Below are 19,412 nucleotides of genomic sequence, written 5' to 3'. Positions count from 1 at the left end.
TTTTTTATTTCAGCCCTAAAAATGTGGGCTCTGTTTTTCCATAACTTCTTTCTTAATTGGATTCTGGGGGCTGATGGCTTTCCCAGCTTGCATTTCTCCTCCCTGACCATTTTCATCTGCTTTTGTTTTCCACCTCTCTCCCTCAACCGCTAGTGCCGACTTTGTATTGCTGCCGGATGTTTAGAGGGGAGGTGCTGTGGTCAGTTAAGGAGAGTTTTGGAGAAGCGGGACTGCTTCAGTCATGTAGGACATTTATATGACGATGCTTCTGAGAGGAATTTGTATCTGATGCTATGATGTAGCGTTTCTCCTCAGCGGCCTCACACTCAGACATGCTGATGGATCACACGGGCTCCAAATCTTGTTCTGTTAGCACCGGACGAGGCGCAGTGAGGACAGAATGAATGGACTAGTAAAAAACCACATACATAATCTTACACTCACAGACCTATGGGATGAATGAGTACAGAGTGTCTGGAAGAATGAATGGTTCTTTCCATCATGTCAGTCGTCCACATAGCAATCTCAAGACTACAGCCGTCCAACACACTCCTACTTGCCACACACATACACGCTCTCAGGCACACATACATACATGCTCGTTATTGCACAAAAGGCTTAAGCCATCTGATTAAATTGCCTTTAAAGTTTCATCTGGGTGTTTACATGCTTGGAAAAGAAATAACACTAAAGTAAATAGAAATAAACAGCTACACACACAGTGTACCATTTCTAAACCTGTTCTCCAGGCAACCCAGTATTTGTACTTACTATCCAGTACCTGGTTTAGCTAGTCAATCCTACATTAGGCAAAATATTAGATGTTCTGGTGGAATTCAACAAATCCATGCAATGGCTAGGTGACAAGAAGAAGCGAAACTAAACTCTTCTAAAGATTTTTGAAAAGAGGACATTCTACATTTGAATGTGTTTATTTTAGGCCAGTCAAACTATTAAAACCTATTAAAAACTATAAAAAAATCAATCATGATGAATTTATTTTGTGTAGTTATCATGATTAATCTCTTTTGTTTTATTTGCTCAAATTTGTCTGTAAAGAAAAACTTTTTTTTCAGGACTTCTTGTTCCAGCACATCCCTCAGATACTTGATCGGATTGAGATCTAGGGAATTTAGAGGCCAGTGCAGCATCTTGAACTCTGTCATACTCCCTAAACCATTCTCAAGCAATGTGTGCAGTGTGGTAGGACGCATTATCCTGCATTATACTGCCATCACGGAATACCACAGCACTGCAGTGAGTGGTTATCATGCTTTGTCCAAGTGGTGTACATATCACATATATGGTCAATGGTTACAACTTGCAATTGTATCGTTCTTATTCCTGTTCAAATAGCTCAGAGATTCTTGTTAAGGTGGAGGCTCTTGACTGGAAGTGAAGCTTTCCAAGTTGCTATTATTTTTGTTAATTTGCTGCTCATTTATCCATAGTTCTCCAGCAAGCACTGTCCAGCATAGTCTGTCAAAGCTTCCATTTTAAGAGCCATTTAAAACCGTGTTTGAATGAGAGGACATACAGTGAACATGGTGTCTGAGCTAAGCAGATTTCAGCCTGCACTATTATGGATGGGTGGAAGGGTCAAACTAAGAAAATGAATTAACAGCATAAAAAAAAGAGAAGAGGCATTTAGCATTCTTAACGTGTTAACTTTGACAGTTTATTTGTATTTGTTCTATAATGTGTTTACAAGTGAATACATAATTACTGCCCAGAAAAAAAACTTTAAACAATTTTCTTTGCTGTTCTAAGACTGTTGCACAGTACAACAATGGTGAGAACCCCAAGCAGAAGCTGGATCTTCCAGCTGCTCTGACAGGCTGCACTGCAGGGGAACTGTACTGATGTTTCCAGCACCCAAACACCCACCTACATCCCACCAGCAGAAACCTGAGCAGCACACAGAACGCATCTGCACACTTCACTGCAGCACAACTGCACACACCAGGTTTGAATCACACTCGCAGGACTGAGCGTGGGCCATGCGCTGAGGGCTGCAGGGGCTGGTAAAGAAGGGTTTTGTTTTAGGGGTTGCGTGTTCCCCCCTCAGAATGCTCTCCTGTTACCGGTAGTGTGTGGAGCGTGGCGGGGTGCGGAAAGGCGCCAGCTCTGTCCCGGGACCTGCTCTGGAGGTAGCCTGGCCACTGGGAGGAAGAGGAGAGGCCGAGGTCAGGAGGGCCGGTAATGAAAGCGTGGAGAAAAACAGAAGGGCAGAAAGTAAAGGGGCACGCTGTTGAAAAGGGAAAAGTTTATCCCTATAGGATGACAGTGGCTGACTGAGCTTGGCAGAGTGGATTGTGTGGATTTATTTATAAACTTTGCCAACACTGGATCTCCTGTGAAATCAAACAGGTCTAAATGTCTAAAGGGTATCCAACGACTCGACCAAGGCATGACCTCACAGAGGCCTCAGGCCTACAAAAACACACAGTGTCTACTACAAAACACTTGCGATCAAGTGAGATAGAGAGAAAAAGTGGAACACAGTTAAAGGAAAAGAGTGAATAAAGAGGAAAGTAGAACTACAACAATTAGTTGACAAATGTGATTACAGCAAAATGCGCCATGTGTATGTGCAGTGACCTTTGCAATGAGAAGGTTCCATGACCCTCATTCTTCTACACGCTAACAACGGAAAGCAGAGCGGAGAGAAGGCCGGAGATCGGGCCCCTGAAAGGTCCACTAGCCAAGAGTGACCACATCAAGGGCCTGTAGGATGGCTACCACAACAGTGTGGAACAGAGCCAGATCCTTGAACTGTAGTATGTCTAACTTTTACAAAGAGCTATTTAGACTAAGGATGCTGCCAGCACACAGGAAAACCATAAACTACAGCCGTTTATGACTGGAATATGAGGAATGAGTGCAAAATTGCCTGTTTGGCTTTCACTCATCCTGTTCTTTACTGTAGCTACAGACAACACATTTCTCTCATTTCACTGAAATACAAATTTTCATTTAGTGCACAGCTTAGTGTCTCGAGTGAGCCTTTTAGGCTCTAAAACAGCTGTTTACAGTCACAGGCGAAAACATTTATCTTCTCGTGATGAAAATGTTTGGACTTTCACTGGAGCCACAAGAGGAGCAAAAGACAAGCACAAAACAAACTCTCAGTCATTAGGGTTACCAGCAGAGTGAGGGAGCTGGCCTACTACAGCAGCGCAGATAAAAAAAAGGGCCACATAGAAAGAGAGAGAGAGACAGAGAGAGAAAGAGGGCTGCACAATGGGAACATAAAATGCGATGTGTGATAAATTTGTTGGATTTTATGGTTACAATGTGCAAGATGAGAAATTTTGATTAAAATACACAAATTTATAGTGATAAAGGTTGGTCACACTCAGTTATGTACAGTAGCCAGCATGGCTTGAAATATTTTACACAAATCTTGGGAATGAAAATAGTCATTTTGAATGAAAAAAGTCTTTTCATAAGCCAGTAGTTAATAATAGCTTAGTGCGGTGGTCACCAACTCTCCTCCTGGGGATCCACCTTCCCAAAGGTTTCATCTGCAACCTAAATTTAACTCGCCTCATTCAGCTAATGAGGAAATTCCAAAGGCAACAATTAGATGGATCAGATTAGTGTTGGAGCTGAAGTTTGCAGTAAGGTAGATCTCAAGAAGCAGAGTTGGTGATTATTGGCTTAGCCGTCTGGCTGCAGTGCTGCGGTAACACAATACAAAATAACATGTTACAAAAAACGTGATGGCTTTCTTCCTGTAACAAAGCAGTTTAGCACAGTTTACAGTTTACATTACAGTTTAAATTCTTGTGATCTCATTATAGTTACTGACTTAACAGGAATTACATTACTTGTGTTACTCATATGTCTCTAAAAGAACAACATTAATTACATTTGATGCATTTATATTATGAAGCAATCTGTCAAAGCATGTAATCACTCTATGAAATTGATGGACAGAAATCTCTACCTCAATCACCCCAACCTTAACTAAGGAGGTCAGGTGTCGTTCAGAAACTCTGAAGCTCTTTAAGCTTTCCAGTTTAATCATAAATATTCAAGGAAGCTGTTTTTGGATGTTTGCTGTGACTGGATGTTTCTTTCTAAATTAAGTAGTGAAAAGGGACTACTTGTTTTTTTCTTTTACTGTGCAGTTGCTACAGATTTGTATGTGTAAAATAATGAGTAGTCAGATTAGTTTTATATTACTCATTTTCAGAATGAGAAAAGCAAACCTATTACAGTTTCAAAGAAGTAATTATTAATTTGTAATCTATTACTTTCTTGAGTAATTACCCCAAAACTGTATAGATTTGTAAGTGGCTGAATATCACAATAGCTAACACCTAACATTAACATCTAATTTAATACTACATCCCTACCGTGTAAATCACTCCGCCTAAGAGTCTCTGCTAAGTAAGTTAACGTAACTAACTATGAAAGGCAGTACTCTTGTGCTGTATCTGAGTAACGTAATTAGAGGCATTCTGTAATGTAATGGCTTTTTTTGCGGAAATCACAACAGTGATAAAATCAGATTCACTGTGCAACCCTAAGAGAGAGACAGCCAAAGAGAAGAGATGGAGAGCACATGAAACGGAACACATGACTGTAAATATCCTTATCTCACAAGTACCATCTCACAGAGCAGGTAAGGCAGGACACACACAGAATGTAAAGAAGAACAGTGTCTCACCGATGTTCAATCCACTTAAATTGGTGGCAAAATCAGTCTCTTCTGCAGAGAAGAGAGGGAAGAGAGGAAAGCAGAGATATGTAAAAACATAAGTCTCAAGCACCGTATTCAAAGGAAAATTATGGAGCACTAAATACCAAGGAAGAGAAAGACAATCTGCACAAGTAAGACCACATTCTCACCATATAACCCACCACAAAGCAGCCTGAGAATACATACAAGTTAACAATTGCAGACTTGGAGCTACACAGACAAGAACATAAAATCCACTTTGACACATCAGAGACATTACACAATGGTTTTAATATTTATTTTATAGATTGCAATAAAGGGAGGGGGGTGAAGGAACAGGCATTTACAACCAACACCTTGCTATTATATGAGTCACAATACGATGACGCAGAATCGCTAAATAATGGGACACAACACTTTTACAAGACACTCGCTTTCACAGACCGAGAGCCATGAAGTAGATTTAATCCCCAATTGTGGGATATAATAGGGTCAGAAATGCACTGTTACGGTGGTCTATTGAAGCTATAAACTACACTACAGCAAGCCTGTACAACTGCTGATTCAAGAAACATGATAGAATACACACATGCGGACCTTACCATATACTGTGTAAAATTCTAATTATTTCCACAACCAATTAAATCTATGCCATTTATGACTGAGTGAATGATGTCATGCTGAAATACTGGGCCATTCAAATGCAATATGAATTTATGAGAGTAATTCCAAATTCAATATACATACAAAAGCGATAAATGGTTAGGTGTATGATATCTAATGTAAATCTATGTCAAAATAGATTTATTGCCATAAATGCCCTGAAATGCTTGCTTGATAGGGTAAGTGAACCATTGCCCTATTACTGTAGGTGCTCGTTAAGGTAGGGTGGTGAACTCCTGCCTCCTCTAATATGCTGTGCTATGATCCATGAAGTGGTCGTGGTCAAACGAACACTAATCAACCTTGCACTCATTGTTTGGGAACTCCATTACTGCACACAGTGGCCTTCAGCCAATGAGCTTATAACTGGGACATCCAATGGGTGAGCCATGTTTAGGCTGAAAGACTGTACCTTCCTCATCTTCCAAGAAGACTGCATAGACCAACAGTGAAAAATAAACAGTGGAAGAAAGGAGTAATGAAGAGAAGGAAGAAATGAGGGACAGCATGAAGAAGAGGGAAGACCTACCCCAGTCAACCGCCTCATTGTCTTAGAGGAGATGAAAGAAAGAAACAAAATGTGAAGACTGTTAAAAAAATCAAGTCATAAATAAATAAAAAAAAAGACTTTCATTCTACTTGCCTTTATTTAATTTGTAAGAATATATACATATATATATATATATATATATATATATATATATATATATATATATATATATACACACACATACACACACACACACACACACAGACATATATATATATATATATATATAAAATCTTAGATGGTCTTAGAAGTTGGTTGTTTTTTCTGCTTCTTACGATCCAGGTAATATTTAATGATGATAACATTTTATGATGATTTTCTCAGATCTGAATCAGCTTGATTTTCTCCTCTGTCTCAAAGATGAAAGCTTAAAGTGCTGTTTATCTGATGGTGACAGTTTCGATGATTTACCAGGTCTTGCACTGTTGTTAGGATTTGCATTTTCTCTATATGTGAATAGATCTTTTTTTTCAATTCCACTTTTGAATTCCACTTTTTTCCCCCACTTATCTTCCGCTTTCATGTCTTTATGTAAGTGGATTGTCTTGTATCTCCCCAGAAATATCTCCCAAAAATGAAGAACTTGTACTGAACTTGAACTTGTAATAATCATCTTAACTGGAAATTCAACAAACGAAGACTTTAGAACAGTACTGTATATAAAGAACCAATACATGAAAGTTTATGAACACACTTTAAAAGACCCTTCAGGTGAAACTGCAGCTGTAGAGTAACCATCATGGGTCATAACACCAACGGATTGAGTGTGTATGTGTGTATGGCTGAATCATCCAGGACAGGAGAACATTTGGAGTCACTTTAAAAGCTTCCTCCAATTCACGTGTTCTCAATTCCACTGAATAAGCGTAAATCAAAACACCAAAGTACCGAACAGCATCAACATACAACACACATCTCCTCTTACACACTTACACGTAAGCACACACACATGATGCGACGCTACGAGACTCAGCTGCACGGTACAGGTACAGTTCAGTCATAACAACTGTCACAGAGCATTGTGGGCTATGCTGCTTCTAGATAAATAGAGATAACTACCGCTAACAATAACTGCTGGCCTTTCGGCCATTTTCACTGGTGTGCGTGTGAGAAAGAGTAATTCAAAGCTGAAGTTCTTTTAACTACCATAATGTATCATATGTGTGTGTGTGTGTGTGTTCGTAGCGATGCTGATACAGACACGGTCGGTGCAGTAAGCCGACAGCTTAAAGTGAAACCAGCTTCTCCGGCGAACTCAGAGAGATAATGGGGAGGAGGAGGAGGCAGAAGGAAAGAGCGGAGAAAATGACTAAGCTATGAAAGCTGAAGTGAGAGAGAAAGAAGATAACCTTAACAAAAAGAAGACCACAAAAAATAGAATTGTGACCCCTGTCATACTCATATCCTCAAGATTAGTTATTAAGAAGAGAAAATCAGTTAGCAGGTTAGCACTACTGAGCCAAGCAATGGCGACTGGTCACTAAAATGGCCAGCATATACAGTGGAGCTGCATTACTCAAACTCATCCCAGAAAGGATACAGCACTGCACAGCCTAGTGACACCCACTCACGGCTTGATGGCTTCTGGTACTGTGGCCGGCACACCTCCCATGCAGGTGACATATGTAGGGGCGTACTTATTTTTCCACATAAGAAAATTACACAGCTGTTTTTTCAATTGCATAAAGGATGAGATAAATGTTACTTCTAAGTGTCACTTGTTAAATTCTATCACCTTTATCTATCAACACTAAGTGAAGATCTGATATCTAAACTATTTATGGGGTGTACTTACTTCTTCACATGACTCTACATTGGTTTTAATCAAAATTTAAGGTCTGATTAAAGAGGTTATGTGTGCGGCATGAAGCACTAAAGTGAGTTCCGTCACCTCTCTCCACAACAGCGGAGTGCACAGAACAAGCCCCCAGTCATCACTCTCTGAAATATGGGCTGATGTCACCACACTGCAGGCCAACACACAGATGGATCTACTCTTACACACAGACACACAAAAGACACACACAGACACACACAGACACACACAGACACACACGTTTCTGTGGAAGTTTCCGCAGCTGAGTGTCCGGCTCAGGGTTCCAGGTTGGATCTGTCTCATTTACGGTCTGCCTCTGGTCAGGCCAGAGTCAGTCCCCATTAGCCCTCTCTGTCCCTCTCAACTTTACATCTCCTCACATGACTGTTGTTTGCCATGATCCGGAAAATGTTATGCACACACTCACCCAGACATACACACTGATGTTCCGTGTATCATATGAAATGGCGCTGTGATTACTGTATTAGTTGCGCTCATGGTTTTATGCGAAATACACTGCAGACAGGGACTTAGACTGCATTCTCAATCGCACCTCAGGGTGGTCCTGGAAAAGTCATCATCAAAATTAATGCCTCCATCACACACATGTGAGTTTTTCCTCACGGCCTTTGTTTGGAGTGTGTGATGGAGGGATGTAACAAATGGAAAAGGTGGAGGTGTGAATTAAGGTCAAGTTCAGGGCATTTAAAAGTGCTTCATGGGAACTATAGCTTTCAACAGTGTATGTGTGGATGGTTAAGGATGATGACCTAAACACACAGAGAAAGGAGGCCTTTAGACATTTAAGCATTATGACACAACCAAATAGAGAGAATTACGCTGTGTGTATATGTGTACAGTACTGTGCTAAAGTCAGAGACCACCTCTCACTTAATTTCCAGTCAAAATCTGTGGTGTCACAATACTCATGTTAAATGCTTTTATTTATATTTATATATATATATATATAGATATATATATAGATATATATATATATATTTTATATATATATATATATAGATATATATATATATATAATATATATATATATATATATATATACACACAAATATATACAGGAACTGGAATAAACTGGAATAAAAATGCAAAAAAAATTCTGTTCCACCTTAAATGGAGCAGTAGTTACATGGTATGGCTGCTCCATTTGAGGTGGAATGGAAAATTTTAGTAGGAAACTGGCGAATAGAAAGCCAACTTCAGCATCGTGGAGAAAACACAAGTCTCAGCAGCTACTACTCCCCACAGGATTCAAGCAGCCACTATCAGCCGATTCCGAAAAGGCGAAACAAATAACTTGCTCCGTAGGGATGTTAACAGCTACTGATTTGCAGTTCTAGATTCAGTTGTAGATTCCACTTCTATTCAGTTACAGGTTCTGCAGTTTGCTGGGAGTGATTGAGCCACATTATAAAATCTTCTCAAACCCATTAGAGCCAAAAGGTAAGAGACAAACTTTATGTATAAACACAAGATCAGACTGTAATTTTAATTAATGTGTAATGCTCAGTTAATTTAATACTGATATGTAGCCTTTATAGTTTAGATTTTTGTTTTCTTTTATATAGATATTTCTCTTTTGTTTATATTGTTTATTTATTTTATGTCAGGTAAGAAAATGTCTTCTGCCTTTTGTCTCTACAACGAGCACTGATTTGCACACCTTCACAATGTTCAGTCTTAGAAGCATTTTCTGCATATCACGATACAAATACATTCAAAGATGTTGAGGTCTGGACTGGGTGACCAGTCCATTGTTCAGAGAACACCAGCAATGTCTTTCTTTGACTGCAAATTTTCTACTTTTGTCTACTTTCTTTTCTTAGTAAGAGCTTCTTGACAGCTACACATCCTTTCAGACTCATAGCGCTAAACTGTCTCCTCGGACAGAAACACCTGTGGATTTATTTTTTTTCACCTCTGAAGCAAAAGTGGAAGTTGATTTTGTCTTATCTCTCAAAAATGGAAGCTTTAGGTCTGGTGGACTCTAAAAAAATAAATATCTCCTAAAAAAACTGGAATTTTGACTTCAAAAGAAATAAGTGAAGGATGGTCTCTGACTTGGGCACAGTAGTGTATACTGTAGTGATGTGTGCAGGTACTTGAGTGGTCAGTTAACTGTTAGAGGTGCCAGTTCTTGAATACTAAGAATCACAATTTGGGTATTTGTTGTATGTCATCACAGGAAGGCAGAGAAAATATGCAAGCTAACAATTCAGCAATGTCATAACAGGACTGTAAAATATGACAGCTCTGCTTGCATTTGTGAGTGTATTATATTGTACTTTGCTATTTAGAAACATGAGTGCCTTACTGTGAGCATGTTGCCAAGGATGTGTTGTTGAGTTGGAAGACAGAACTCAGTGCTTTAGTGCAGATTTTTTACTTACTAGGGAATCTACTAGGGAAGCTGCTACTCTGTCTGATATTAGGTAGGTCTAGAAACAGTGAACATACTTCTCTGACAAATGAACATGTTGGCACATCACCCACTGAGGAGATAATACACCACTTGGAGAAGACAACGACTCTCCATCAGTACCAAATGTTGCACTGTCTAGCCGTGTTTGCTCATTAATTAATCAATTTCCTTTGGCTATTTTTGAATGATGACACGTTTATTTTTTATCCTCCAAACACCAGTGCTATCACCCAAAAAACAGCCCTAATCTAACTTTGGCCAACGTACTTTTTTCCCTTTTTGTCATCACTTTGTCTTGCAGTTAACTAGACATCTATTTATTACTCAAATATTAAAATGAATCAGAATGCACATCCCTAATATAGACATCCAAGAGGAACTTTGTGTGTGTATGAGAGTGAAATGACAGATGCAGTCAGACTTGTAGACTTGCTCTTTGTATATCCCTGTGTGTGCTTTTCTTTGTGTCATGGTGAACAGTAAGTACACTTCTGTGTTTACCAGCTCACAACATGTTTAGAGAAACACAAAGACAAGAGGCAACAAAGGGTGGAGAGTAGCTCAAATATAGATATGTATGAGGACACGTGTATGGTACCAATCAGAAGTTGATGGGCCCCCTTTGAAGCTCATTTCCTCTTAATTGCTCTCCATCTTTCTCTCTATTCTCTTCTTTTTCCATACACTTCCATGTGCTTTGCACATTTGCTGTTCATACCAGGTAACAAATATCTGCACTTATTTTGCCAAATACAACTAAATCTTAAATAAACGAGTGCAGAACTGCAGACAGTGAAGGCAGACTAAAAGCAGAGATCTGCAGTCACTTGCATTAATGAGCATAATGGTAAGCATAGCGGAGGGCAATATGATGATCTGATATCACGATAACACTTCATGGTAAGCTTTTCTGAGCATATTTTCACACCTTAACTTTCACAACTGAAATAATGATGTTGATTTATGTTGACTAAACAAATAAAGTGAAAGATGTTTCATTAAAAGAAGGTCCAATTAAATTTATAAGAGGCATCTGAGTAGTCTTCAAGGTTTTACACAATTATCAGGAGATAGAGTGCTCAAATTTCAACAATGTCAGGAGCCCAAGAGAGCTCCAATGGTCCTGTTTATCTGAATGTACTAATACGCACTAGTAGGGGTGGAAAAAAAACCCAAAAAACAAAAATCAGTGTACTCATAATTCATCATATTCTTATAACGTTTATCATATCCATGCTCTCTGGACCGGTCACAAAAGGGACTTCAAGCCCTGAGGACTTCCTCAAAGTCCACACCTTGGTGACATCAATAATGTGCAGACATGAAGGGTAACAGAGATTGCGCTCTCTAGGTTTGAAAGTGTGCATGTGTGCTATCCAGCGAGATGGTGTCATTTGCTTATCTACAGGAAATCAACATAAATTATGTTAAATGAACAAACAAATGCATTTCACCTCACATCTGAATATGTTACGCTCTGCTGTGTAAGTCAGACAGCTGCAAACACACCCTTCTACGCTGAGTGGTCCTAGTCTGGAATGAAATTTTGAGTACCAAAAGCAACAACAATGATGCATAGTGGGTGCATGTGAGTGTCAGAAATGGGGCACCCCACTGCATCACGGTCCTTATATGGACCAGCAATTGAGGACGCAGAGCCCACTGCAAATAAAAAACTCTACCACACCTGCTCAAGTACCCTTATTCCACTTCAGGTCCTGCAAGCTTTTACTGATCTGGGTAAATGTGCTTCTAGCGGTATATGGTAAAAGACACTCTAAAGCTGAATCTCTGTTCGGGTTTTAAACTTTTATTTGTGGATTACTTGCGTCTGGCTTGTAACTGTTTTAGCTCACTACAAGTTTAGCTGCTTTTTGGGGCTTGTTTGGAATCTGTTTTTAACCCTTGAGGTGTTCGGGTCTATGGATCCATTTTCAGTGTTCACCGAAAGAAAAAAATGATGCGATTTATTATTATTTCACCCTCAGATTCCTTGGCCTTTGCTCATTTTCTGTGAAGAACATATAAAATAACAAATTTGGATTGGCTTCACACTGTTCACCCCCTACACATTTATATTACACGTGGTGTTGGGTGAACCTGTGGGGAATAAAAGTGCGGAGGTGCTGTGTCCCTTCACTCTGTTCTCCTCCTACATGGCCCGCTGTTAAGTGTGTGTGTGTGTCTCTCTCTATGTGTGAGGCTGGGCAACATAGACAGGCTGCTAACTGGCTACAGCTGCTAAAGGAGAACACAAACTGGCCACAAACTGTTATAGCTGTATTGATTTAAAAAAAAAAAAAACAATAATGTGATGGGTCAACACCATACAAGGGTGACTATTTTTCAACTGTTTTATGCTGTATTTCAAGACCTGTTCAGTTGTCTTATCTTCCTGTTGATCACTCAGCTTTAGAGTTTTACTAGCCTACTTCCTACACTATTAATATCTGGAAACATTTTATTCTTGTCTTCTTAATCTCTGTGTGGTACTGAGCAATACTGAAAATGAGGATTTCCCAAGCTTACATAAAAGTAAATAAAGGTTTAAATGTGGCAGAAATAAAACAACTATTGTAAGGCATATTGTTTACTAAGAAAATATCTTAGATCAACATGATGTTCTGCCATACTGCCCACTCCTAGGTGTGCATGTCACTGTAGAGAAGTGTGTGTGAGGTCTGATATTATAAGGTGTCAGAATCATGATAAGATAAAAGCACTTCTAAAATCTTTTTGTATGTGGGTGTGTGTGTGTGTGTTTATAGCACTGGACACTTACATGGTTTTCTGGAGATTTTCTGAGGCTGAGTGATGGTCATGGGTCGTCTGAGAGCAAGCCTCCTGATAGCGGAGAAAGAGTGAGAGTGAGAAAGAGACACACAGAGAAAGAGAGAGACAGAGAGACAGATAGAGATCCAATAAAGCCATCAGTTTTCACGACTGCACTGGGATTACTAAACACCCTTAGCAATGATGCACAGTGACCAGCTCAAATATGCTTGAAAGAGAGCGAGAGAGAGAGAGAGAGAGAGAGAGAGAGAGAGAGAGAGAGAGAGAGAGAGAGAAACACTGCTTCTTGCTACTGTATTTGAAAGCCTTTAAAATCTTTCTTCTTATGTTTTTTTTTCTGAAGAAGAACAGTGCCCAAGAAACTGCCCTGCTTACAGAAGCCATCCACACACACACACACGTCAGAGTCCACTTTGCGCAGAGCATCACTGATGTGCGATTTTCCATGCGCGGAGCGTCCAAAGTGGATGCGAACCAGTGCTATCATTTTCTGTCATTACTCATCCCAGGCCAGACAGCCACGGAAATCCAAAGTATTTTGGCAGAGCGACCAGGCCCTCACACACAAAGAGAGAGAGGAAGGAGGGAGGGGGAGAGAGAGAGAGAGAGAGAGAGAGAGAGAGAGAGGGAGGGAGAGGGAGAGAGAGAGAGAGAGAAGAGAGAGAGAGAGAGAGAGAGAGAGAGAGAGAGAGAGAGAGAGAGAGAGAGAGAGAGAGAGGGAGGGAGAGGGAGAGAGGGGGAGAGAGAGGGAGAGGGAGAGAGGGGGAGAGAGAGAGAGGGGGGGGGCTCTAAAGCATAAAAAAGGAACAAAAGGCAGAAAAGTCATTCCTTTCATAGTAGTGAGTAAAACAGAGTAACAGACACAAGAAGAGAAAGAAATGAGGGAGAGAGAGAGAGAGAGAGAGAGAGAGATAGAGAGAGAAAGAGAGCATGAATGAGAGAGAGAGAGAGAACGTGAATAAGAGAAAGAGACAGAGACGGAGAGAACAGAGCACAGTGGTCAGTTCTCCAGGAGGACAGTAGAAGCTCACCTCTCCTGGAAGTGTTTGGACGGGATGAGGCCGGCGCGGGGGTTGGTGTCTCCTTCATGTTTGGCCTGCCACCATGTGGCATCATCCTGACACACAACCTGCAGCACATCCCCTCTCCTAAAGGCCAGACCTGCCTCTCTACAGGGAATAGCCTTATCCTCCTCCGGGTTATAGTCAAACAGAGCCCTCAGATACACCTACGATATATGAAAGACACAAATATTGCGTAAGTGTGTAAAAATGTGTCCATCTATCATGATGCACTGATCTGAAGGTGTCAATACAGCTGCACTGACTCTATAATTGATTATAATAATATTCAGTAAAGTCAGATCTCGCTTTTTGGTCAAAAGAAAATTCACTGACTGTTTCAAAAAGTATCAACTGAAAAAAGAAAAGAAAAATGCTTGCGTAATATTGTGTATTATTTTTCATGTTTACATTAAACTACTGTGTTAAAATACAGGAAGTGACGAAAATGAAATATGAGATTACAAGATGCACTAAATAATTTCCTAAAGATTTGCAATCAAAAGGTCAGAGAGTTACAGTGTTTATTATCTGGAAGCATAAAGACATAAAACAGAGCAACTGTATATACATAATACAATTATAAGTATATATAATATAGTATATATAATTCAATTATAAGTATAAATTACATGTTTTATTGATTTTCTAAGTAGAAATAAGAAGGTAGGGAGGGATGAATGTGGCCTGTGCAGAAGTTATATCACATTTTACATTGTATTTTAAATTTTTTCCCAATACCCAATTCCCAAGATGTGAACTTGACGTATTTTATTATCTTTTTATAAACTTTGATTGCGTTGTAGGCATTGAGCTAGCACATTTGGTTTGATGAGTCAAAGAACTTCTTATGTCCATGTGTATAATGAATGTGGTACTGATAATTCACAATTTTGGAAAGACTGCCTAACCAGTCTTGACGAATCAGTTGAAGCTTAAAACAGTTAATGAAGTTTACAATTACAACTACAACTTTACAAGTAGAACAATATCCAACCGTTCGAGCTTTGTGCATGTCACAATTAATATTTGTTCTGTTTTTTCTTCTGTTTTAAGTTAATCAAATATAAAGTAACTGTGCAGTACTTTGCAGAAAATGCTTTAAATTCCGCTGGAGATTGTGTTTACCTTTTTTCACTCCAAAAATCAGAGAAAGAAAAATAGACAGAAATAGAGAGACAGACAGACAGACAGACAGACAGACAGACAGACAGAAAGAGAGAGAGATGGCGGAGAGAGTGCAGAAGCCCATAACCCGGTGGCTTGTGTTGATTTAGTGCGGCGTTTGTGCCATGTAGAGAAATTATGTTACAGCAGAGAACGTTCTGTTTGGATCTGATCTTCGCCTACAAACATACACTGATACATCCTGAGGGAACACTCCTACACTCACTCACTCTCTCTCTCTTTCTCTCATTTTCTTCTCTCAGTACATCATTCTTTATCCTGCTCACACATGTGCAGCCAATTAGCAGCACTTCACCACATTCATTATACACACGGAAAACAGTAAACTATGGTTGCCGGAGGACTGACACACACACACACACACAGACACACACAGACACACACAGATACACTCAATTCAGGAGTGGAACAAATCAAAATCATCATATTAGGTTAAAGAATACAACCAGTGACTTACACAAATTTCAGAAAGCAGTAACACACACACACACACACACACACACACACACACACACACACACACACGCATACACACATACACACATACACACACACACACACACAGTCTGAAAGATTCACACACAATCAGTTTACGAGCTGGGCATAAGCAGAGCGGTTCAGCATGGATCAACAGAGCCCGAGATGAACATCCATTAAAAAAAAATGTACCAGTTCTCAATTGCATAGCTCTTGTACAACCCAAATAAGAGAAAAACATCAAGATCAAGTAGAGCAACCCACATCCACATACAATAGACCACATTTACATTTCAGTAGTTTAAAAACTCTTATGGGTCATTCTCCATTTGGAATAAGAAACCACGTCACAAAGGTTGCAGGGCTAAATAAACAATACTTTTCCCTTATGATTTTTCCTTCTTTATCCTGTTTCATAGTGGCTCTCCATATGTTAAACACCTCGTCACATTTTCAACAATTGAAAAAACATTTTTAATACAAAACAATCATTTTAAGAGATTTACCTTAGGGATTTGTATAAAACAGATTCATGTTTACCTTTTTATATTATTAACATTATACTACATTTAAAAGTACGTTATTTAATAAATCATTTGGTGTCATCAGGACTCTTTTGTTACATTTTAACAGAGCATTTTCCGCTCTATTAAACTGCTTCTTTGGGTCGAGGCTCATCAGAGAGGAAGCATCCAAAGGCATGAGAAGGCGAGTCACACTTGCTCACTATTTTTCATTAATTTATGAGTCGTTTTATTAATCAAGCAGCACATAACTTCGATGTGTCACCGGTGTTATGAGCTTTAATGGCTGAGTAATTCAACTCATCAAAATAATGCCCTGTATCATTTTTATTACTGATTTTAAATAGTTGCACAAGGTCATCCGACCACATTGAGTCAGCCAATTTACAAAATCCTCAGTTTTAACCAGAATGTCACTGGTATCACAGTCACTGGTGTTACACAACATTCATTTAAGCTCTCCTTTTTGCATATATGATAATAGGAGATGTTAATGGACGTAATGAAAGAAACAGATTTTTTAAAAATGTATCCACCTGAATTCCCACTCCAAATGGAGAATGACACTTACAAAATTCTACAATAGCCAGTACAACATATCGCTGCTGTCGGGACAAAACCTCGTATCTCCTTTTCAGTTTTTGTCATAATTTAAAAATGCCTGTTGTCCTTGATATTGTGCAAATTTCATGATAACCAAAACAAACGGCCCAAAATGACATGGAAAAAAGTCTGGTTCCACTGACTTACATCAAAAGTAAAGTAGGTTTTTTTTCTTCTCCTGTAAAGTTATCATTTCAGAGATACAAGGTCTTCTTCTGACAACAGCGATATGTTTAGTCTAGTTTAACCAAAGAAGCTTGGGGAAAAGCTTCACATTCTTTGTTGATAACAGTCTCAGTCTACATTTAGCAGTTTTGAATTATTTACAAACTGCTAATGTAACACATCTGATACAGTTCACCAAGTCGAAGTGTGAGAATCAGATGGAAATAAGAAGAGCTTTAATTAAACTCTGCAGAAGAATCACCAGAAGCAAACTAACAGACCTCTGAAGTCGTCTGTCATTTTATATTTGGTGGCACACCCATATAAGGAACTCCACAAGTGTTTTTCTGGTAAAATGGGTAAAATGAATGCTGTTTTTGAAAATTGCTGCTATCGCATCCTGTGGTAAACGGATATGATAAACTGATATCATACGTACATTTTCCTCATATTCCTAAAGGCTCAGACCCAGAGTTCCTTACATGGGCATGTCAGTGTCTACAAAAATGACATGATTTCAGGGGTCTATTAAGAGTCAGTTGTACATTATTACTGCTATTTGATTTCATTATTACTATTATTTGAGCAAAATTAGTTGCTTTCAAGCTTTTGTTAAGGTAAACTTATACTTTTCCCCACTCTGGTAGCAGCACAGTATCACTTGGAGCACTAGGGACAACCAGAAATACCCAGTCAGTCCAGAGAACTGAACATGTAACCTGGTTGCTGCCTCACCTATCCTACCTCTAAGCTACCAGCCACCCCTGTATGCACATGCATGCACAACATCATCAGTTTAAGTCGTGGTATTTGAGCTCACTGTATGAAACACTTTGCCATGCATTGTCCCACACTGAACACACACACACACACACACACACACACACACACACAGAGACAGAGTTTAGACAGAGTCTTGACACGTACCTTCGGCTCCTTGGCTAGGCCTTCGTCCTGTATGCCTGGCACCACTTTAAATGTGATGGCACCCTGAGACTGGGCCTGCACACAAAAACACAGAATACAGGCATTACTTCACCACCCAAGCAGGTGTAATAAGCACAGAACCCACAGGCTGGAGTCACACAAAGTATCCTCAAACATGTCATATACATAATATACATTTGTGCTTCACTTGCCGTCTCACTGAAACAAACACAAGTGCACACACACGTTCTCTCACACATACATACACACACACACACACACACACACACACACACACACACACACACCAGAATGCGAATGATATCCTCTGGTTTCTTGTCATCCACGGGGATACCGTTGACCTCTTTCAGCTCATCTCCCACATGGATCAGGCCTGAGGAGGAGATGAGAGTGAAGTAAAACAGAACAAAGCAAGAAAAGGGCAGAAGAGAGGAAAGGAGAGAAAAAAGTAAAATATAAGTATATAAATTATATAATATATATAAATATATATAATCACATTTTTTATTTGTCAAGCACAAGATGTACAAGGAACTTCTTGCAGATGTCAACATAAATTCCAACCCAAAAAAGGGAAAAAAGACACAGAATATAGGGATGCACCGATATGGGAATGCGATGTCGATACCTGATATTTTACTTGTGCGTATCTGGCGATGCATCAGCATCTTTACATGCCGGGCATGCACAACTGCCTTCTGTAAAGTCCACCGCACACTTAATGTGCCGTGTCATGAAGCGTCTAAAAATTCAAAACCATTGTTTTTAATGAAGGTGCACAAACCAGGGCCAACATGGAGCACTGACGCAATTGCTGGTGCTCCATGACTCTAGGTGCTGTTTGATTTTTTAGCACATCACAGCACGACACGCACCATTCTGCCATTACCACATTAAATTAAAGTCCTACTGAGGCCATATAAATCCACAGTAGATCACATGCGGTTTGAAACCTACAGAGAGAGAAAGGCAGTCAGTCTTTCTGATAAACAGACTAATGTTAATGGTAAGTTACCTCAGCTAACATTACTATCTTAACATTTTTTGGCTCATCTTTCAGCACAAAAATAGCCAGTTTGGGGAGAGGTAGTAAACTAATGCCAAGCGTGATGATGAACATTTTATTTATAATTAACTTGAAACTAGCTTTTATCAGTTCTTCCTGCCGGGCATTCTGTGTGGCACAACGCGGTGCATCCAGTGTGCAGTTGCCTTAATTCAAAACCAGATTTTGAAAGTTTCTTTCACAGTTCAAAGATCCAACTTCTGAGTGTTTTAAGCTCAAGCAAAACTCCTTCACTTTAACAGTGGTTTCTTTGCAGAGAACATTCTAGCAATTCTTCCAGTTAGGCCAGCTTCATGAAGGCTCTTCTGAACAGTTGATGCTAAAACGTCTGCGCGCCTAGTAGCATTTAGCAGGTCTTGTATTTCAGGGGCAATTAACCGCTAGTTCCGCAGACTCTACATAACTTGCTCTTCGGTTCTGAGGTCACC

At 39.5% G+C, this 19,412-nt stretch overlaps 1 protein-coding gene across 4 annotated transcripts in view; it reads right to left on the bottom strand.

Annotated features, from left to right (window-relative positions):
• mpp7a (membrane protein, palmitoylated 7a (MAGUK p55 subfamily member 7)) overlaps positions 1-19,412 on the bottom strand; it is a 162,051-nt gene that overhangs the window by 40,262 nt on the left and 102,377 nt on the right. For all 4 annotated transcript variants that reach the window (XM_036572319.1, XM_036572318.1, XM_036572320.1 and 1 more), the window contains 4 exons: positions 18,206-18,291; positions 17,898-17,972; positions 13,984-14,180; positions 12,942-13,003 (listed from right to left, as the gene is read on the bottom strand). In XM_036572319.1, the coding sequence (XP_036428212.1) occupies positions 12,942-13,003; positions 13,984-14,180; positions 17,898-17,972; positions 18,206-18,291 (420 nt within the window). The remainder of the gene's footprint in view (positions 1-12,941; positions 13,004-13,983; positions 14,181-17,897; positions 17,973-18,205; positions 18,292-19,412) is intronic.

This window comes from Colossoma macropomum, unplaced genomic scaffold, assembly GCF_904425465.1.
Source record: "Colossoma macropomum unplaced genomic scaffold, Colossoma_macropomum, whole genome shotgun sequence".
NCBI lineage: Eukaryota > Metazoa > Chordata > Actinopteri > Characiformes > Serrasalmidae > Colossoma > Colossoma macropomum.
Note: the sequence above shows the minus strand (reverse complement) of the source record. Positions and strands in the feature narration are given on the sequence as shown.